Below are 22,552 nucleotides of genomic sequence, written 5' to 3' on the forward strand. Positions count from 1 at the left end.
GATTCAATTTTCCTGCCCAATTGGGTGGTGTGGTTTTTGTTGGATTTTTTTTTTTTTTCCAAACATCCTAGCAGGTTTATATTGTAGCCTCTTCACCCCCCCCCCCCCCTCTTTGCCCACTCCAACTTCACGCCAGCGCTGTGGTGTTAACAAAATAAACAAACAAAAAAGACTTTTCCTCTCTCTGTTAGGTCCTAGCTCATGCTCGCTGTCTAACATCAGCTCTGGCAGGATACACATTTCAAATCTGACATACTGTAATCACAAAATAGAAAATAAAATTATTTTTCTACCATTTGCTGTCTGGTCATTATTCAAATCATGTTGGTCCTAGGCTCTGGTTTCTGTTTGTCTTCTGTTAACTTGTTTGCCAGGGTTTCCTGCCCATTTGACGTTTTCTTCTTTCTCTGTGCTCACCCTTCATCTTCCATCTCTGTACCTTTCCTTCCACTGCCATACCAAGCATTTGTTTTCCACTCTCTACCATTTCTTTTTCTCTCTCTGCCTTGTGCCCTGGGTCAAACCTCTCTATTCCCTTCCATGCAGCATTTTTCCCTTCCTTCCCTCCATTATGTGAAATATTCATGTCTCTCTCCTCATCACCATCTCTCCCTGACCTCCATCCTACGTCCAACATTTCACCCTCTCTCTTCTCCATGCATGCCTCCTTCCCCTCCACCATATGTAGGATTTCTACCTCTTTGTTGCACTCCCTTCCTCTGCTATACCCCATGTTCAACAATTCTTCCTCTCTTTTCTGTCCCTCCGTTCTATCCCCCTGTGTGGCAGCTTTCCATCCCTCAGTGGTCAACAAGACTGAAATAAAAGATCTGCTCGATGAATTACAACCTGAATTTTTATTCCTAACGGAAACATGGAAGCCAATGCAAGATGACCCCAAATTACAACTACTACTATGCCCGATAGATTACAAAATCGAGAACTGGTCACAAGGATATTGAGAACTGGTCGCAAGAGTAGCGGTCTGGCAATACTATACAAAAAATCTTTTCACATCAAAAATTTATTTAATTTATTGTTTATATACCACTTATAACCTAAGTGGTTTACATTCAGGTACTTTATCATATTTCCCTATCTGTACCGGTGGGCTCAAACTCTATCTAGTGTACCTGGGGCAATGAGGGGATTAAGTGACCTGCCCAGGGTCACAAGGAGCAGTGAGGGATTTGAACCCACAACCTCAGGGTTCTGAGGCTGTAACTCTAACCCCTGCACCACACACTCCCACTATAACTCTCACCTCATTAGAACTACTAATAGTAAAAATAGACAATGACTCTTCCCAATGCCCCATCTGCTGCATACTGTTCTACATTCTTCCTGGAAACTGGTTAAAAGCTGACCCATAGTTCTCAGAAACATAGAAACATGATGGCAGAATCATACTGAAATAAAACAGATAACTCATTACTATCCTTGCCCATCCCTGACCAAGTCTTCCTGGATCACTGGAAAATGATCAGTGAACAAATCCTAAACAAATTACCCCCATTCAAATACATACTGCAGCCTCAACACTTGTCCACCTTAATTGATCAAAACAGCCACACAACAACTATAGGAAAAATAACCAATGGCTCAACTATCATCTAAAAATTGACCTTTTCCCCAAATCAGGAGGAGGATTTTCCTTAACGCTCATTCCCAAGAATCCAAAACTTGGCCCCTCTGAGGTGACCAATTATTGGCCAATAGCTTCCATCCCTGTTTATCAAAATGAGGAAAATGTCACAAAACTGAAATGTTACTTCCAACGCTTCAATATCCTCCACCCTTCACAATTGGAATTCAGGAATAAATCACAGCACTGAGTTGGTGGTCACAGCACTATTAACATAAGGCAAATAACTACTAAGCAAGGGGTCACAGTGCAATCATAATCCAATTTGACCTAAGAGTGCATTTGACCTATTAGAATTTGATCAAATGTCAGGATCTTCAGTGATTTTGGATTTAGCAGCCCCGTTCTCTCCTTGTTCCAAGGCTTCCTAACAATTCGGACTATGCTGTATGTAAGATAATGAACTTTCTGACAGCTGGCACCCACCCAGCAGGGTTCCCACCCAGCAGTGTTCAACCTTCTAATGCAATCTTTGGGAGCAAACCTAGATTTCGCATGGATAAAACATTTCACCTATGCAGATGACATGACAATCATGCTACCTGTAACAGCCACATTAGCCAACACCCTCACCACTGTCAAAAAATGTGTCCACATCATAGAAAATTGAACCTGAAACCACTGCTTCAAACTAAATAAGAACAAAACCAAATTACTTTGACTAGGAGCCTCAATTGACCCACACTACACTCCAAAGATTACAGTAGACACAGATTTTCCATTAGAACTACAATCCTGAATCTTAGGAGTAGAAATTGATAACCACCTCTCCATGAAACATAGTAACATAGTTGATGACGGCAGATAAAGACCCAAATGGTACATCCAGTCTGCCCAACCTGATTCAATTTAAATTTTTTCTTCTTAGCTTTTTCTGGGCAAGAATTAATATTATTTTCTGATTCTGATGAAGAGTCACATATAATCAATAATAAAATAAACTTTCCTTATGATGAGAAAGCTAAGATTCATCAGAAAATACTTCAAAACAGTGGATTTCTGAATTTTAGTGCAATCCCTAATCCTATCTCGACTAGACTACTAGTTCTTTGCTGTAAAACACTGCTATCACATCTATAACTAGTTCAAAATGCAGCAGTAAGACTCATATATGGACTATGGAAATCACCTACAGCCCTAGTATATGAAACTATACTGGCTGTTCATAACCTAAAGCAGTGTTTCTCAACTTCTTCAAACCAAGTACCCCCTAAGTCTAACAAATATCAACCGAGTACCCCACCCAAGCACCACCCCACACCTGCCCAAACTCCATCACAGACCCCACCCCCATAATAATAGTACTAATTGTAATGCAATTTCTTCCATTCATTTTTCATATACACACAATATAATCTTATTAACAATACATAATGGTAACCACAAAATTAAAACACACAAAGCACTCTGTACACAAAATATAGACAGCAGATATAAATTCTCAAAAATGACGCATTTCGACCACTAAATTGAAAATAAAATCATTTTCCCTACCTTTGTTGTCTGGTGATTTTATTAGTCCCTGGCAGTGTTCCCTCTAAGCGGGCGGGTGTTGTGAGCAAACTTTTTTCACCGTGAGCCAAAAATATCGGGCGCCAGCAAGTTATGAGCCAACTCGCCCGATTCTCCTCTCGCCGCCCTGCCATCTGCCGTACGCCTCTTCCGATCGTGCGCTGTGACGAGAAACGTGTGCGCTGCGATGTAATATTTTGTGCGCCAGCGCACGCCAGCGCAGCTTAGCGGGAACACTGGTTCAAATGGTTTTATTTATTTCCCCAAATTTATTTTTGTTATACGCATTGAAAATATTTGATATTGCGTTTAAATCAAAATCTCAATAAACTTGAAACGAGTGCCCGTGAGATTGTGGGAGGGTTAAATACTCAAAACTTAGAAGTTTTTGCTACGCCAGCTTTCTGGTATCTTTACATACAGTGGCGTACCTAGCATATGTAACATCCGGGGCCCATCATTTTTTGGCACCCCCCCCCATCTGTAAGAAAAACATGATTTTTAGTAACAAACCACACGTCACACATGAGTACCTAGGAAAAGGCAGCATCTTACATATTGCAGTGAGCAGTACATCAATACACCCATTGTAAAACTAAACAAGCCAGACCAGCACAGATCAATCCTACACCGTCAATCCTAACAGAAAACCATGTCTTTCGAACACACAGAACACAGAAAACACCTTCGCCTAGTAAGGAATATGTAATCACAAACTAACCCCTCCCTCTTTTACAAAACTGTAGTGTGGATTTTAGCTACGGAGGTAACAGCTCTGATGCTCATAAAATTCTGAGCATCAGAGCTGCTACCACCAAGGCTGGTGCTAAAAACGCTTCACAGTTTTGTAAAAGGGGGGATAAAATAAAAATACATAGACAAAGGTTAAATTGAACCAGCAAGAAGCTGGACTCTGCATACAATGCTTCACAGAAACAGTGACACATGTCTCCTAAAGCAATAAATAAATAGAAATTTTTTTCTACCTTTGTCTTCTGTGGTTTCTCCTTTCCTCATCTTCTTGTAACTCTCTTCCTTCCATCCACTGTCTGCCGTCTCTCTTCCCCTATATGGCATCTTCTCTCCTTCTATGCCCCTTCCAGAAACTGTATGCCTCCCCCTTCCATCTCTCCTTTCACCCCATTGGTCTGGCATCTCTCTCCTCGCCTTCCCTCTCCCACACCTCTCCTCATAGTCTGGTATCTCCCCTTCCCTGATTCTCTGGCATCTCTCTCCTTTCCTTTTCTTCCATCTTTCGCTCCCCCTCCATGCTCTCACATCTCCCCCTTCCTTTTCCCTTAGACTGGCATACCTTCCTCCTACGCTCCAAGCCCTGGCATCTCCTTTAATTCCCTCCCTCATCTTCCTTCTCCCTCCAGCTGGGTACCGCAACACTCTTCCCTGCAGCTCTGCACTTCCCCCCAATTGCCATGCTTCGGTTCCTCTTCTTCCTTCCTTCCCCCCCCCCCCCCCCCCGCGGGACCCTGCGGCACCATCAACTCTTACTCCCTCTAATGTCGGCCCTGCAGCTCCAGACTTCCTCGCACCTTCTCCCCTCCCCCTTTGGATCGCTATTATTTTAAATGTTATAGCCGCGGAGCTGTATCCATCAGTGGAGATGTCTAACCTCGGCCTGCCCCGGAACTCTTACTGCAACAGTGACTTCCTGTTCCTGCCTAGACGGGCGGCTGCTGCAGTAAGAGTTCCGGGGCAGGCCGAGGTTAGACATCTCCACTGTTGGATACAGCTCCGCGGCTATAACATTTAAAATAATAGCGATCCAAAGGGGGAGGGGAGAAGGTGCGAGGAAGTCTGGAGCTGCAGGGCCGACATTAGAGGGAGTAAGAGTTGATGGTGCCGCAGGGTCCCGCGGGGGGGGGGGGGGGGGGAGGAAGGAAGGAAGAAGAGGAACCGAAGCATGGCAATTGTGGGGAAGTGCAATCCCCCCAATGCGTCCCCTTACCTTACCGACGCGTGTGTGCGCTGTGAAGAGAAACTTTGCGCTGCGATGTAATATTTTGTGCGTGAGCGCAGGCCAACGCAGCTTAGCGGGAACACTGGTCCCTGGTTGCACTTTCTTCTGACTGTGCATCCAACATTTTTTTCTTTCTGCCTCCTGCATGCTTCCTCTCCTCTGGACCTTATTCCCAACATCTCTCTCTGTCCCTCCATGAGTCCAACTTTTCTTCCTCTCTCCTCCACCCCCATTAGCAACATGTCTCCCTCTCTCACTGTCTATCTGTCTTTCTCTCATTCCCTCCCTTGCTACAAAAGGAATAGGGAAAGAGAGAGAGATCCATGGTGCATTTCTCCCAACCCCTCTACCGCCACCTCTAACATTTTTCCTTCTCTCATCCCCCGGATCATGAGTTGCATCTTTCACCACTGCCCACCAGCCCCATGTCCAACATTTTGCCTTCTATCACCCTCTCCAGCACATGTCACATCTTTCCCTCCATTCCCTCCACCACTATGCCCAACATTCCTCCCCCTTGCATCCCTTTTAATCTGTCCCACTGTTCCCTCTCCATGACTGTATCCATCCTTCTCTTCCCCATACATCTCTACCTCACTCTTCTCTCTCTCTCTCTCTCTCTCTCTCTCTCTATGCCCAACAATTTTCCTTTCTTCCTTTCCCCATATTTATCACCTCTTTCCATATCACTCACACACTCATGCCCAATAATTCTCCCTTTCTATTCCCTCCCTTCTGTGTCCCAAGTTCATGCCCTCCCTTCCTCCATCTACATGCATCTTTTCCCCACTTCCTTTTCCCTTCCAGCCATGTGCATCTCCTCTCTCTATTTCCTTCCATTCCATTTTATCCATGTGCACCTTCTTCCTCTCTCTTCTTTTCCTCTTCATCCATGTGCATATCTTCCCTTTCTCTTCAGTTCCCCTTCCCTCTCCTCCATCCATGTGCATTTCCTCCTCTTTCTTCCCTTCCTCTCCATCCATGTCCAGCATTTCTCCACACCCATCCATCCAGTCAGCCAACCTTACCAACTCTCTCCATTTCCCCACATCCCTCAGTCCAACATTGCTACCTTTCTCCTTCCCACCCCCACCAAGTCAAGCGTTTCTCTTCTAAACTTCCTCCTTCTGCCACCCTACTACTGTCTGACCCGGAATCTGGATACCATACAGGGCCCGGCACTAGTGCTAATGTCAATGAAGAGCCTTCACATCCACATGCTGACAGGCAGTGGAAGGATGGCAAAAGATTCTTCATCGCTGGAGTTAGCTTGGAGTTGCCCAGAATGTGGGGCCACCTTAGAAGCCTTCCGGGTCAACCTTCAAGTCTAAAAGCAAGCCAATGAATCCATCTGCACCTTGATTGAACTAGGTGCCAAGCCCTTTGCACAATCCTCATGAAAGAAAACCAATAGGTGCAGTAAAGAAGAGTGAAGAGGAACACTTGTTCTCTGCGCACACCAGGATTAAAAAGTATGCCAAACTTTGGCATAGGCTGCTGATTTGGATCTCTTCCATGCCTACAACAAGGTTACAATAACAATCTGAATAACCTTTCTTTCTTAGTTGTGCCTGCTCAAGAGCCAGGCCATAAGACTAAAACGGGATGGATCGTCCGTGCTGACCAGACCCTGACAGAGGAGATCTAGCCCTGCAGGCAACTACATAGATTCATCCCTCATCAGATGACCTAGATCAGTGTAACATGGTCTCCTGGACGTAATCACCTAAGCCAGATGGCGGTTGATCCCGTGCAGCATTCTGCCATGGCAGGAACACACACAGCAGATCCCCCACTGGCCAGGGTTGGAGAAAAGTTCTATCCCCTCTAACCCAAACTCTTCCTCTGCTGGAAAAAAAAATAGGGAACATTTGCTTTCTGGAGAGTCGCCACAAGGTCCAAGACTATAATATACTCTACCTCTGGGCCAGCAAATGAAAAGTTGTAGGGAACAACTCCCACTCTTCTGGGTCCAGAGTCTTCTGGATAAGAAAGCCCGCTTGCACATTCATTTCAGCCTACAGGAGAATAACATTCTGCTCCACCCATCGGAAGAGGCGACAAGCCTCCTTCACCAAGAGAGCACTGCAAGTATTACCCTGTCTGTAGATATAGGCCACTATCATGATACTGTTTGACAGCACTCAAACCAGCTTGCCCTGAAGAAGGGAGCAAAAGGCCAATAGAGCCAGATGTCCGCAGTTCCAGGTTGTTGATCAAGCACCTGACTCTATCCAATTCCACAAGCCCTGAGAGTTGAGGTGAAGACAATGCCCCCCCATCCCGTCAGACTGGCATTCACAGTTGTCTTGAAGTGTCAAGTGTCTGAAGCACTGCCTCTTATTTTGCAAATGTGCTGAAGGAGGACTCCAAGAAAGAATCTGCGATTGGAGAGACAAATTCTAACTTGAAAAAATCTGAAATAATCTCTAAGACCTATTGATTTGTAGTGATTCTGGCCCATTCTCTGTAGAAGAGGGATAGATATTCCTATATTGAGGTAGATGGAGTGCAGGCCGTCAGCCTATCATTGAGTGGAACGGAAGGCTGCAGAAATACAGATAGGATGGGCTGCTGGACGTTTTGACAGAATGAAAGAACTGTTTTTGTTGGTATTGAGGTCTCTGAAAGGTCCGAGAATGGTCTGGACAATATCCGTTCTTAAGACTTCCCTGTGAGTTTTATTTTGGTTTTTTTTTTTTTTTTTTTTTTCAAAAATGGTTCAAAAAGATAGACATACTGAGGGGCATAATTTAAAGGAATGTCTAAGTCCATTTTCGTCTAAGTCGCAAGTCGTCTAAAGTAAAAAACAGCTTAGGCCACATTTTCGAAAAATACGTCCACATTTTTTTTTCGTTTCGAAAATCGTCTAAGTATACGTCCTGTCGATCTGATCGTCCAAGTCGCTAAATCGTCCTTCTTTATACCACATTTCCGTCCAAATTTTCGCCCAAGTCAAAAATGCCTAGAACAAGCCCTGTTGGATGTGGGAGGGGTCTGAAAAGTGATGGACTGAACACCCAAACATGGCATCTAAATAATGGGGTACCTTACAGGGCACTGCCGTGAACTTCATGTCATTATCTCACTACAGCTCCCTTATAGGTCATGGTGAGCCTCCCAAACCACCTCCAGAATCCCCTAGACCCACTTATCTACCACCCTAATAGCCCTTATGGCTGCAAGAGCCACTTATATGCCAGTATAAAACTGCACATGTTTCAGTATCAATGCAGTGATTACAGGGGCTTATGGGCATGTGGCCTCCTCTCCATGGGTCCCTAACCCACCCCCAAGACGGCTTAAGACGCCTCTGTGCAGGTCGACTAGATGATGATGGTCAGGAGGCTGAATTGTAAAGGTGTGATTACGATTTTTATGGGGTTGAGGGGAGGTTGATGATCACTGGGGAAGTATGGGGGGGTCAGTATTATGTGCTTGCAGTGCTTATCTGGTGACTTTAGGTGGGTTTTTGTGACTTAAACCATGTTTTAAATGGTCTAAGTCACATGCAGTACGACTACGTCTAAGCTGGCCTACGTCCCGCCCAACTCCCGCCCTCAACACTCCTCCTGAAATGCCCCGTTTAGCTATGGTTGTTCAGTGGCACTATGAAGGCCTAGGTCGTTTAGAAATACGTCCAAAACCCATTTTTATTATCGGCACTTGGACGTATTTTGACAATGTTTGTCCAAGCGCCGACTGAGGCCGGTTTTTGGACGTTTTTCTCTGTCGATTATGAGCCCCACTAAGTACAAATACATGCACTTTTGAAAAAAACAAGATAGTTTTGAAAATGGGCATGTTTGTACTGGATTTTTGTGCGTGTTCTGCAAAACATTTAAACTCGGATTTAGATATTATATCAAAAATGCCTCACTATGTATTATTCATTAATTAGCTTAATGTATAGATTTAATATACATAAATTTTCAAAATATACATAAATTTTCATTTATGCATTCTACTTTTTGAAAGACCAACATCCAAGAGTTTATTTATTCAATGAAACTCCTATCCAGCAATGTTCTAAAGCAGGTTTGTCCAACCTATGGCCCTGGGGTCAGAACTCGATACTTCATGTGCTTTTTTCTGGCCCTCAGAAACTTGATAATTCATGTGGTGCTTATGGCAAGATTCCTGCTTCCCTACATGTCTTAAATCTCTGTAAGTTTGAGCCAAATAATGCTGGAAGTTTGGATTTGTCTCAGTTTCAAGTCTCGTGAGACTTGAAACCATGAGACCAACCTGAACTTCCGACACTATGCAGCTTAGACTTGCAGAGAGTCAAGTTATTCAACTAAAACCAGTGAGGGGAAAGAGACAGGGTAAAACCTGGGTGGAGGGGGGGGTGTACATGAAAGGCTGCAAGTAGATGAGACACAGAAAGAGAGAGACTGGCTGGTAGGGGGCAACACACTGTTATATTTAGACACAATCCGATGAAGCGTATGTCAAAATGCAACAGTGCATATTTTGGCCCTCCAAATGTTACAAAATATAAAATGTGGCATCTGATAGGAAAAGTTTGGACAAGCCTGCTATATAACAGAAAAAAATTATATGATACAAATTAGTTTTTCAAAAAAACCCAAATGAATAAATCTTATTCATTCTGGTTTTAAAGACCACATATGTCTAAAACACACCAGGCATAATGGTGTAATGTATTCATGAATTCAGTCCCACTCTGTTGAAAGAGTGCTTCCTCACCTCTTAATCCATCTTTCCTTATCTATGGCCTTCTGCCAATTTAATCTCCTTAGTCTGCTTGATCTCTCTCTAGCCTTCAATACCATATTCTCTTATTTACTTATCTTTGCCTTTCTTGTCTCCAGCTCAGCCTTTTAACTAATGCTCCTCCAGACTATCCAATCACTCATTTATTGTCCTTGACAAAAGCTCCTCATCACTCTCATTTTGGTTGGCATACCACAGGAATGTTCTTGGGTTTCTGGCCCATTTTGGTCTACTTTCACTCACTGCATGCGGTCATTTTTTTCTTTTGGTACATATATCACTTGTATGCTAAAGATACTCAAATTTCTCTCTCTCTTTTCTCTAAATACTTTCTCCTACTCCTTCCAAACTTTCATTTTGCCTCTCAACAGCTTACGGTGGCAAGTAGCACTTACCTAGGCACCATTTTATAGAGAGAAGTAGGCAGCTATCTATCTTTATAAATACTAGCATAAGTGGCAGAAACTGCACCTTGAATGCAGGCATAGACGTTTACACTTGCACGAATGCAGATGTAAATATTTGTATAGAAACAACGCAGGTACATACTCATACACAGGTTGACATATTTTATAATCAATGTACGTACTTGTGAACTCTGCCTGTACTTCACCCTTCGCCATGAAATTTCCCGCCCCTGATTTTCAAGAGGGCATCCGCTGAAAATCAGGGGCGGGAAATTTCATGGCGACACCAGGAAGTATTTCTTCACCGAAAGGGTGGTTGATCATTGGAATGAACTTCCACTTCAGGTGATTAAGGCCAGCAGCGTGCTGGATTTTAAAAGTAAATGGGATATGCATGTGGGATCTCTAGGGGGGTAGAATCAAGGGGGGTGGGTCATTAGAGTGGGCAGACTAGATAGGCTATAGCCCTTTTCTGCCGTCATTTTCTATGTTTCTATGAATATACCCCCTCCCCCCCAGAAACATTTACAATAAAAGTATGTGCATTCATGCCAGTTGTTATTTTATAAGAGCCATTTCACATACATATACAGTTGAACCTTAGCTTACGAGCATGATTCGTTCCAGAAGCATGCTCGTAAACCAAATTACTCGTATATTAAAGCGAGTTTCCCCATAGGAAGGGAAACTCGCTTGATACGTTCCCACTCACCCCCACCCCCTGAGGCCAGCAGTGCTGCTCCAACCACCTGAGAACCGCCCCCTCCCCCGCGATACCGCCCCTTCCCCCCCGCCCGAACAGCATTCAGCCTTGCCCATCTGGCACCGGCATGCAGCCCACAGGATGTGCTGGTGCCAGTGAAAGAAGTTCCTACCTCTTGCCTGGGCCTTGAGCATCTGCACATGCTCAAGGCCTTCTGGTTCTCGCTCTCTCCGAAATTCCTGGAGATCTACGAGAACCTCGGAGAAAGCGAGAACCAGTAGGCCTTGGGCTTGCGCAGATGCTCAAGGCCCAGGCAAGAGGCAGGAACTTCTTTCACCAGCACCGGCACGTCTTGTGAGCTGCGTGCGGTGCCAGATGGGGGGTAAGGCTGAATGCTGTTCGGACGGGGGGTGCCAGTTCGCGGGGGGGGGGGGGGGGGCTGCTTACAAATCGAGTCAACGCTCGTTTTGCGAGACCAGATTGGTGAGAATATTTGGCTCATCTTGCAAAACACCTGCAAACCACATTACTACCAAACCGAGGTTTGACTGTACAGTATATTGCCGCATGTGTGAAAATTACTTTACTAAATTATCCTCTATCTGTCTGGCTGCACTATTCTCTTTTCCATGTGCTAAGGGTTGTAAATTTTTTAAAAAAATTATTTATTTATCATTTTTCAATAACATATCAAGTATCCACTTGTACAGAAAGGTTAAGTTAAGCAGAAAATAAAATACAATACAAAATATAAAACAAAACAGATTATTATCTGCTATCTTAACAGAAAATATATGTATATATAGCTTAACTTTAATTGAAGTCCTCAAAAATAAAGAAACCAAGATGTAGAATCAGCAAGAATATATATTGAGGAACTATAAAATAGAGAACTAAAGACTAAAGATTGTATAGGCTGAGAAAGGAGATCAAACAATCAAAGAGTACTCATATTTCCCCTCTTTTTTAGGAAAGCCATTGACAAGAAGGTTGTAAGTTGGCTAGGATCAAAGAATACATATTTTTGCATTTGATGCAATATCACACATTTGCATGGGTGCCGAAGAAAGAAAGTCGCCCCAAGAGCAAAACTCCTGACTTTTTAACAGTAGAAATTCACGTTGACGTTTTTGTGTATCTCATGACAGATCTAGGAACATTTATATCTTGTACCCAAGAAATTCTTTGTTTATTTTTAAAGAAAAGTCTCAATAACCAATTCTTATCGGGTGCTAAGGCAACTGTAAGAAGAAGTGTTTCTGGCTTTGCTACTTCCCGATCCGAAAGTTCCAAGACCGTAGAAATATTAAGCAATTGTTGATTATCTTCTTTTGATTTTTCTTCCCTTTTAGTAGGCAAGTAATACACTCGAGTGAATGGCGGAAATAGTTCCTCGGTAATTTCTAAGACTTCCTTCAAGTAATGTTTTAGCATGTCTCTAGGAGTTACAGCAGCAACCCTGGGAAAATTAATTAATCTAAGATTGTTATTACGAGAAAAGTTTTCTAGATACTCCAATTTTCTCCTTAAGTTAATATTATCTCTCACCAGTGTTTCAGTTATTTGTTTAGAAACTTTCATTTCCTGGGAAGAATTCAATGTTGAATTTTTTAAATCTTGCAAGTCAACTGTAATATTCTTAATTTCATTTTCTTGGCTATGAATCTTATGCTCCAGCTAAAACAGTTGGGGCTTAATTGATTTAGCTAGATCTGCTACGAGGTCCCAAATTGCCTCAAGAGTTACCTCTTGGGGTTTCTTTAATGTAAAAGGAGGCTCTTTAAGAAGAAAACTCTCACCAACCGGTGTTCCCTCCTGTCTGTGGCTCTCCTGCTCACGGACAAATCGTGGCGATGCCTAATCCTCGGGTTCCAATAGGATCCCCTGTAAAGGCAGGGTATCCAACTCCATACTCCCCTCTTTGCTCCCAGTGGCCTCCGGGGAAAGTCCCTCACCGCCTTCCGATGGTTCCTCCACCCGCGGGGAGCTGGCGATCTGAGGAGGAGGAGGAGGAGGAAGCACTCTGGCGTCGGGGCTCAGGGTGGTTTCCAGGCCCATGGAGAACGCCTCCGTCTCACTGCGGTACATCTCCTGTGGGCGTGCCGCTACCGCCGTGACATCCTGCATTCGGCGCAGAAGTTCATCTATACTGCCGAGTCCCATGAGACCCGAACGCCATGAGTCTCCAATGGCGCTACAGCCCCTCCGCTTCGGCATTACTGCAGGTCAGTTATTATTGTAGGAAAAAGACAATATTTGGCAAACACTCTGCAGCGAAGCTCTCAGCCAAACAATCCATCCGCCATCTTGGTGGGTTGTAAATTTAAAAGATTTCAACAACGTCTGCTGTCCTTTCAAGCGGCACTATGGGATAAGGATTTAAATTTATATTGCTGAATATCATTTTTAATGTACATCCGTGCTGTTAATTACGTACTGATTATTGTTATTAGTTATTGGTAGTTGTTATTCTACTACCATCATCTGTGCATTAATTAGTATTATTTTTATTAATTGTTTAATATGATTATTATTGTATGGGTCAAATGTCAGTCCCTATATAATGTAATCTGTTATGATTTGTTTATATATATAATAAATAAAACATTGAACTTAAAAAAAGGATTTGAATTTCTGAATTATGTTGACTGACTCATCTACAATTTCAATGTGTTTTAAAAAAGTATCTTTGAAAATCAGGCATGCTCTGCCTCTCTTCTCATCTTTTGTACTTATAACTTTTTGTGAACCACATAGAACTTAACAATAATTGAGGTATAAAAGTGAGGATTTTTTTTATTAATTAATGCTTAATTTGCCTCAGTATTTTCTTCTTGTTTATTTCTTCTTCTTTTTTAATTTACTTTGTGTTTACAGTTCACCTTCTTATATTCGGCTGAACCCTTGGAAAACTAGGGGACCAGTCACACAAAAGATCAATGTGGAACCCATCTGATATTCCACCTCCTATATGCAACTGATCTCTCAGGGCATAGGCAGTGGAATGCTTTTTTGTTTTGGGGGAGGGGCCCAAAAGCTATGCCACAGACCTGCCTAAGCCCCGCCCCAGACCCCACCTCCATAACAATAGTATTAATTGTAAATTCCATTTCTTCCATTCATTTTTCATATACACACAGTATAATCTTATTAGCAATATACAATGGTAACCACAAAATTAAACTACACAAAGCACATTCTTTTCCCCTCAAAAACCACTGTTCCTGCATTTCTTCCTCTCTCCTCTACCCCTATGTGCAACATCTCCCTTGCTATCAGTGTCCACCATCTCTCTTTCTCTCATTCCCTCCCTTGTGCAAAGGAAGTGGGGAAAAAAGAGAGAAGGATCCAGGGTGCATCTCTCCCACCCCTTCTATTGCCACATCTAACATTTCTCCCTCTCTTATCCCCCAGACTTTGTGCAGCATCTTCCACCCCTGCCCACCAGCCCCATGCCCAACATTTCTCCTTCTATCACCCTCTCCAGCTCCATGCCACATCTCTTCCTCCATTCCCTCCACCAATATGTCCAACATTCCTCCCTCTTGAATCCCTTTCATCTGTCCCACTGTTCCCTCTCCAGCACCACATCCAACATTTCTCTCTTTCATCTCTCTCTACCTCACTCCTCTCCCAACACCATGTCCAACAATCCTCTCCCTCACTATGCCCAACAATTCTTCTCTTTCTTCCTTTCCCTCATACCCATGCTCACCCTTTCTATTCCCTCCCCACCTCAGAATCTCTTTCCCCCTCCCTCCATCCTATATTCTATATTAGTGCCCCTCACTCCTTCTTTCCAGCCTTTGCCCCATCTGTGCTCCCTTTCTCCCTTCTGTGTCCCAAATTCATGCCCCTCCCTCCTTCCTTCCTTTGTCCCCAGTTCATGCTCCCTTCCTTTCTTGTGTCTCAATGCACCCCTCTCCCTCCTGTGACCCAATGCACCTCTCTCCCTCCCTTCCTCATATCTCTCCCTCCTGCCCTCATTTGAGTTCAACATCTCCCCCTTCCCTCACTGCCTCTCCCAAGTCCTATATGCCCCCTCTCTCCCCCAAGTCTGACATGTCACTCTGGTGGAAGAGGCACCTTTCTACTGGCCAGCGTACTTGCTTGATTCTCTCGGCATCCTCTCACCGACTTCTACTCGTTTCCACCACGCGTCTACATTTAATTTCTCATAAAAGTGCAGTGCCGTCCTGATGTCGGCCCCGAGCGTCTTCCCTCCACTGCGGCCTGCCCTAGCGGAAACAGGAAGTTGTCAGAGAGGGCAGGCCGAAGTGGAGGGAAGACACTGGGGCCAACGTCAGGAAGGTGCTGCACTTTTACAAGAAAGTAAAGGTAGGCGCGTGATGGGAAGGAGTAGATGTCGGCGAGGGGCCACGACTGAGAGTTCTGACCAGCAGGCACGCTGGCTAGTAGCAAGATGCCGCTTCTTTCGCTGCAGGATCACTGTCGGGCCCTGTTATATTACCAGAAATTTTGGGGCAGGTCATGGCCCTTGTGGCCCCCTCCTATTCCAATGCCTATGTCTCTGGGAATTAAGGGACCCGTCCCACAAGATCCCCTTATGTGGATCTCAACTGATATTCTGCTGGGCTTCGCTTGTGTCTTATCTGGGTCCCAGCTGAATATTGGTTTAGACCCACATGCCAGCAGCTAGCTCCTAGCCAGTTATACCTGGATGCTCAATGTCAGTGCTTGGACATGGCATCATATCAAATATCCGAGTCCAATGTAGCCAACAGAAATCAACAGTCTGCGATTTTTTTTTTAAACATTGATTGCTGTTGGCCACATTAGATCCGGATATCTGATACCAGGCTATGTCCAAGCTCTGGCACTGAGCATCCAAGCATGACTGGCAAGGAGCTAGCCATTGGCATTTATGTGGGTCTCATCCAATATTTAGCCAGGACCCTGCTAAGACACCTAAGTGGCTCCCACAATATCCTTATATCCACATGGGATCTTTTGTGCGGCTGGTCCCCTAATTTCCCGATCCCCCCTTCAAACCCCATAATCGAATAATTGTCACACAGGTTCAGTAGCGAGTTTCTCAAGATGATAATTTGTAAGGAATCAACAGTAAGAAGGGCTTCAGTCTGTAAATTATCAGCAATGAATCTCGATAACTTACATACCAAATTGCTTCTTACTGTTGATTCTGTACAAATCATCTTTTGAAACCCACTACTGAATCTATGTGACAGACATTCAATTATGGGATTCCTGATGCAGGTATTTGCCAAAACACAGCCATATCTAGTCTTATCCTTTATGCCACCTTTATCTGTAGTTGAGTTATTATATTATGTATCCTTTCTTGTTGGAACTATTAATATCTTAAATATAATGTTCTTTGCTGCTAATATCTATTTTTACTCCCTTGCTGCTCTGTTTTCACTGGGGTCTACACAACAGTGAGGGATATTTCATGTGGCTACTATCTGGGTTTTTGCCAGGTACTAGTGACCTGGATTGGCCACCGTGAGGACAGGCTATTGGGCTAGATGGACCATTGGTCTGACCCAGTAACGCTATTCTTTATGTTCTTATGCGGAAAAGGCACCACACAGTAATCTTCTTCCACCTACTTACAGCATCAATACAGTATATCTGAATTTTATTTGCAGGTCCAAATTCCTACCAGAATCCATTACACGTCCTGTAGCACCTAAATCCAGATAGCTGAAATCAGAAAGGTGAACCGCACACAACAGAATCAGAAGATGGAAGAGAGGAAAACCAGAGTCACAAATTCTGGCAAACATAATCCCTAAAACCAATAAGAGTTTTATCGTAAGTGCCTATCCAGAGATAAAACCTATTTACACAGGCACATAAGCTTTGATAACCATGTTATTTTAGTTTACACAAACTGTACAAAAAGTGATTAAACATAAGATAATTTTATAACAAGCTGAATAACTTGTGCGATAGATATGTACCTAAGGGCTCCTTTTACTAAGCTGCGCTAGCAGTTTTACCACACGCTTAGCGCGCGCTGCATTGCCGCATGCACTAGACGCTAACGCCACCATTGAGCTGGCTTTAGTTCTTACGCGTAACGCGGGGGTAGCGCACGCTAATCTGCAGCGCGCGCTAAAAACGCTAGCGCACCTTGGTTAAAGGAGCCCTAAGTTATACCAATTTTCTAAGGGAAAGCAGAGGCACACTTTCTTTTGAGAATTACCCTACAGAAAGTACAGTAAATACGTGCACTTACATCTGCTTGCTTACATTCATTTTTTATAAAGTATAATTCTAAACTCCTTCTCAGCCTTGCCCCTGAAAACTTCACTCATGCCAAATACACTTAGGCATACAAAGGGTGTAAGCACATAAATTTAAGTGCAAACACTGATAATTTTAGTAACCAGCATTTTTGTGCATATTTGTGTTTTAGCTGTGGAAATGCTATTTAAAGGCATCCCCTACTAGAGAGTTGCGCGGGGACAGAAATCCCACCCGTCCCCACCCGTCCCCGTGAGGTCTCCCACCCGTCCCCACCCGTCCCCGCGAGGAATCCCTCCGTCCCCACCCGTCCCCGCGAGGAATCCCCTCCGTCCCCACCCGTCCCCGCGAGGAATCCCCTACGTCCCCGCCTGTCCCTATAAACTACAGAAATAGTTATTTCATTTAATTATGCTACTGAATTAAAGGCTCTGGTAGAAACCCATTTAAAAATAAGCAAAAAGACTTTATTAATTTGGAAATATTAATTGGGAAGAATACATACTTTGTAAACGGGTTTCTACCAGAGCCTCTAATGTTTATAAATTTTTATCAACACAACTAATATACTACTTTATCCTTAAGCAAAAAAAAAAAAAATAATAATAATTTTTTTCCTACCTTTATTGCCTGGTTTCTGCTTTCTTCATGTTCTCATTCAATTCCTTCCATCCACTGCCTCTCTTCTCTCTGTGTCTTCCATTTGCTCTGTTACTGTGCCTCTCCCTTTCTCCCCCCTCCCAAATTGGTCTGGCACCCATCTTTTTCCCTCCGCTCCCCCCATAGTCTGGCATCTCTGTCTTCTTTCCTGCCAGCGTCTTCTTCCCATTCCCTCTTCCCCATTTCCTTTCAGTGTCCTTCTCCCCCACCATCTTTCCCATGTCCTGTCAGGCAGCATCCTTCTCCCCTCTCTGCCTTCCCCATGTCCTTTCAGCGGCCTTCTCCCCCCTCTGTCTTCCCCATGTCCTTTCAGTGGCATTCTCCACCCCTTTGTCTTCCCCAGTGCTTTCAGGGTCCTTCCCCCCCTTTCTCCCGTTTACCCCATGTCCTTTCAGCGTTCTTTTCCACCCCTTTGTCTTCCCCAGTACTTTCAGCGGCCTTCTCCCCCCTTAAGCGTCTTTTCTTCTCCACTCCACCTCCCTGCCTCCACCTTTGTGGCGCTTTTGCACCCGACCGACAACAGAACAGGCCCGGTCGGACAAATCTCCCTGTCCTGTAGCCGCGAATCTAAATTACCTTCTTACAGCAGCTGGAGTAGTGAAGCTGCTGTAAGAGGTAATTTAGATTCGCGGCTACAGGGCAGGGAGATTTGTCGGTCGATCGGGGGATCTGACCGGCTGTGCACATTCTCCGGGGCGATCCGCCCCCTCCCCCCTCTTTCGTACGCCATTGCCTTCTTCCTACCTGCCCTGCCGCATACAGCCGACCGGAAGTCTTCCTGATGTCAGCGCTGACGTCGGAGGAAGGGAGGGCTTTGCTTAAGCCCTCCCTCCGACGTCAGCGCTGACATCGGGAAGATTTCCGTTCGGATGTGTGCTGCGACAGGGCAGGTAAGGAGGAGGAGACTTTTCTCGCGGCTCGACCAACCCCGCTGCGATCCAACCCCGCAGGAACCCCGCGACCCTCGGAGGCGTCCCCACGGGATCCCCGCGACCCTAGGGGGCGTCCCCACGGGATCCCCGTGACCCAAAGGGGGAACCCGCGGGATCCCCGCGGGTCCCGCGGGATTCCCGTCATCCCCGTTCCCGTGCAGCTCTCTATCCCCTACTTGTCAAAATAGCTATCTTAATATTCCAGATTTTCAGGTTCCAGTCTAGAATCATCTCTCTCCTTTTTCCATTCCTGAGCAACTGAAGATAATGCAGCCAACACCAGATGTTTGGGACCTTTGCGGTTCCATTTAGGTTCAGGTTATAGTTTTATTTACTTAAATATAGAGAGATGTTAATAATAATACTGTGATATTCAAAATAGTCCAATATCTTCTGTAGTCACAGCTCAAAGTGTAATAATCTTATATATAATAATAAGAATTGTGAAAAACTCAGACCCTGAACCCGTGACTAGTGATAACATCAAACTGGGGTTCATTAGGGGACCATCATCGTTTTCACTGTCCCCTTTGCCATCCGAAAGACAATGTGTATGAAACTAGAAAATAACGTACTATTAAGTAAAACTATAGAAACAAAAAACTTATCTGTATCGGATGGTATGATCTCTTTAATGATTCTCAGCGGTGAATAAATTAACTCGTGCTGATGGTGAACTAAAAACAACCACTTATTACTCCTCCAGTTTGGTGTTATCACTAGTCACGGGTTCAGGGTCTGAGTTTTTCACAATTCTTATTATTATATATAAGATTATTACACTTTGAGCTGTGACTACAGAGGATATAGTTTTATTTATCCAATATACTACCCTCTCACTTGGGGCTCCTTTTATTAAGCTGAGATAGCATTTTTAGTGCGCGCTAAACCCGTGCCACGCGGCTAGAACTAACGCCAGCTAAATGCTGGTGTTAGCGTCTAGCGTGCTAAACTGCTAGCGCAGCTTAGTAAAAGGAGCCCTTGGATTTTGAGGCTCTTATCACATGCCTTACTACCATAACCTCCGCAACACTGTGAAAATGTACCCACCTCTTCACTGACACCCTGTCTCTGCCTTTGATGCCACATGAAAAGCCTCAGCCTTCCTACTGACCCATGCCTCTTCTCTGTCCCACTCCCTGCTATAGCTGTTTGGTATTCACAAAAGTTATTGCTTCCCAGCTCTCAGTTTGCCAGCTTCTATTTCCTTTTGGATCTTTCTCTCAGCTGGATTACTCAGCTTATCTTCTACAATGCTTACAAAAACTCACTATCCTTTCTATTCTCAAGGCACTCTGTCAACCTCTGCTTCACATTCTTCACCATTTTCCTTTTATAACTACAGGATTTTGTTCACAATTTTAATCATCAGCTATAAATACATTCTAGGCCACCTTTCTTCTATTCTTTATTACCAACTCCCTTAAATCATATATCCTCTTTCTATTTACAAGTTCCTTCTCATTTAGGACCCAATCTGTGGAATAGGTCTCTCTAAGATATGTAAATATTTGCTGGAACTGGCCTATGCAAAATTTTAAATATTAATCTGTTTCACATATCATGTAACTCTGAATGGTACCTTGATCTGGTAATAGCCTTCAACAATTAGTATTAAAGGATTTCTTTTATCTTACCATAGAGATTTACATTTTGTTCACACGTTTAAAAAATAAATAAATGAGAGAAGCTGGATTTAGACCATCTTGATTCAATAGCCTAGATTCTGTAAAGGATGTCTAACTTTAGGCATCCGAAATATGGACGTCTACCGACTTAGGCATCTAAATAAAGTGGATAATAAGCTCAATTAAGGACTTTAACAAGCATTAATTGGAACTTAGATTTCTAAAGGCTGGACACGATTCTACAAATAGATGTCCACAATTTTGTGGCCATCCATCGGAAAAAGCTGCGCCTATAAAATAGGCATGGTGTAGTATAGGCGTGATGTGGGAGTGGCTTCGATTTGGATGTCCATTTACAAATCGTATGCCGCTCAGTGCCAAACATGCCTTCCTAATGCCTAAAATGTAGACGTTGCAAAACCAGGTCTACTTTTGAGCGTGAGCTGGGCACTAGGTGGATGTGACTTAGGCATCAGTTAGGTGACAGGCATCCATTTATAGGTGAATGGGTTTTTTATTTTGGGGTTTTAGAGGACTCCAGGAACTCCCTGTTGTAGTCTCGTGAGACCACAGAAACTCACAGCACGACTCTGCACGGGGCAGAAGTTTAGGAAGATCGCTCCTGCCCCGCTAGACTACCAGGTAAGATCCGTGCTCCTGGGGTAGCTGCTCGCCTCCTCTGCCTCTGATGGCCCCCTCTGCTTCCAATGGCCACCCTCTGCCTCCGATGGCCCCCCTCTGCCTCCCTCTTTGCCCCGATCCAAGTCCCGGGGCTGTTTTTTTAATGCAGGCTGCCAATGAGCGTCTCTCCGGGGGGCTTGGGGAAAAAAAACATGAGTAATCGAAACAGCAAACAACAAAAGTGTAATGTGGGTCTCTAATTTTTCCATGGTCCAAGAAATACAGGTATTTTTACAATACCTTAGATGCCATACCTTAGATACCTCTTAGATGCCATTTGGCACAGTTATCAATCATCTGCTAGGCGCTGTTTATAGAACTGCACCTAGCTGCGCCTAAGCATTCTTAGGCTCTGGTAGGTGTTAAATCCTTAGACACACTGCCATTTTGGCCAGGGTTTTCTTAGCCTAAATTAGAGCACCTAAGGTGGAAGCCTACATTATTTCACACCCAAATTCCACCCCAAATCCGCCCTTACTTACTAGTAGATGCCTCGGTGTAAGCACCTACTGGCTAATTAATTTTTTATTTGGATTTTAATGCTTTCAATTATCAGCACTGATTAAGCCAATTAAAAAAGAACTAAGTTAGGCACTTAGATTAGCTAATCATTCCAACTTTGTGGGTCTTTTATAGAATCGGGGCATACCTGCACATAGTGCGCCCTCTTTATGAAAAGTACACATTATCCCCTGGTTTCTATCAAGGTCGTCCAAATTTATGTGGCTCCTGGCTGGTTAAATGCTAATATTCAGCAGGAGATACCTGGATACTGCCGCTGAATATCATTGCTTAGCAACTAAAACTTGAATGGCTATATTGCGCAATAGCTGCCAATTTTAAATGCTAATTGGCCAAGTTTAGCAGCCAAACTGGGCTGCCCAAAAAGCTGGTCTATCTTTGGCGCTTAAAATCAACTTAACAGGCTAAGTGTGAACCGGCCAAAAATAGAATGGATATTTAGTGTCCGTCACCGGAAATGGCCTGGCTTTGAATATCTGGGCTCAGTGCTGACCACAGGACTTCGCCAGCCTGCTTCGCACTGTCTGAATATCGGTCCCCGTGTGCACTTTTCTTAAAGAGGGTGCATGCTATTTGCACATAGTATACATTCTTTCTTTAAAAAGCGCAAATGTGTGAAGATTTACGCTTGGGTACTAATTCATGCACAAAAACAAAACAAAAAAAACCCTACATTTTCAAAATGAAACTCTGCTAAGTGTCCCTTTAAAAATGCACCAGCACAGTAAGCTGCAGAAGCAAAGACGCACAAATAAAATCAGCATGCATGCTTTTCCCCATGAGTGAATACTTTTCCCCACATGGGGGAAAGGGTTCAGTTTTCAAAAGAAGCTTTCTCACAGATAAATACAGGTTCTACCCATGTAAAAGTCCCTGAAAATTGTCATCTCTATGGTTTTCCTTTTCTGCACTG

The 22,552-nt window shown here is 44.0% G+C and overlaps 1 protein-coding gene across 10 annotated transcripts in view; it reads right to left on the reverse strand.

Annotated features, from left to right (window-relative positions):
- PPP2R2C (protein phosphatase 2 regulatory subunit Bgamma) overlaps window positions 1-22,552 on the reverse strand; it is a 427,959-nt gene that overhangs the window by 236,660 nt on the left and 168,747 nt on the right. The window contains exons 1-2 of one of the 10 annotated variants that reach the window (XM_033949738.1): window positions 18,621-18,658; window positions 16,630-16,758 (exon numbers count right to left, since the gene is read on the reverse strand). The exons of 8 other annotated variants lie outside the window; for them this stretch is intronic. In XM_033949738.1, the coding sequence (XP_033805629.1) occupies window positions 16,630-16,753 (124 nt within the window). In that variant the 5' untranslated portion in view covers window positions 16,754-16,758; window positions 18,621-18,658. Of the gene's footprint in view, window positions 1-16,629; window positions 16,759-17,837; window positions 17,893-18,620; window positions 18,659-22,552 lie in introns of those variants that run through there. One more of the 10 variants, XM_033949729.1, reaches the window with a different exon arrangement.

This window comes from Geotrypetes seraphini, chromosome 1 (genome assembly GCF_902459505.1).
Source record: "Geotrypetes seraphini chromosome 1, aGeoSer1.1, whole genome shotgun sequence".
Lineage (NCBI taxonomy): Eukaryota > Metazoa > Chordata > Amphibia > Gymnophiona > Dermophiidae > Geotrypetes > Geotrypetes seraphini.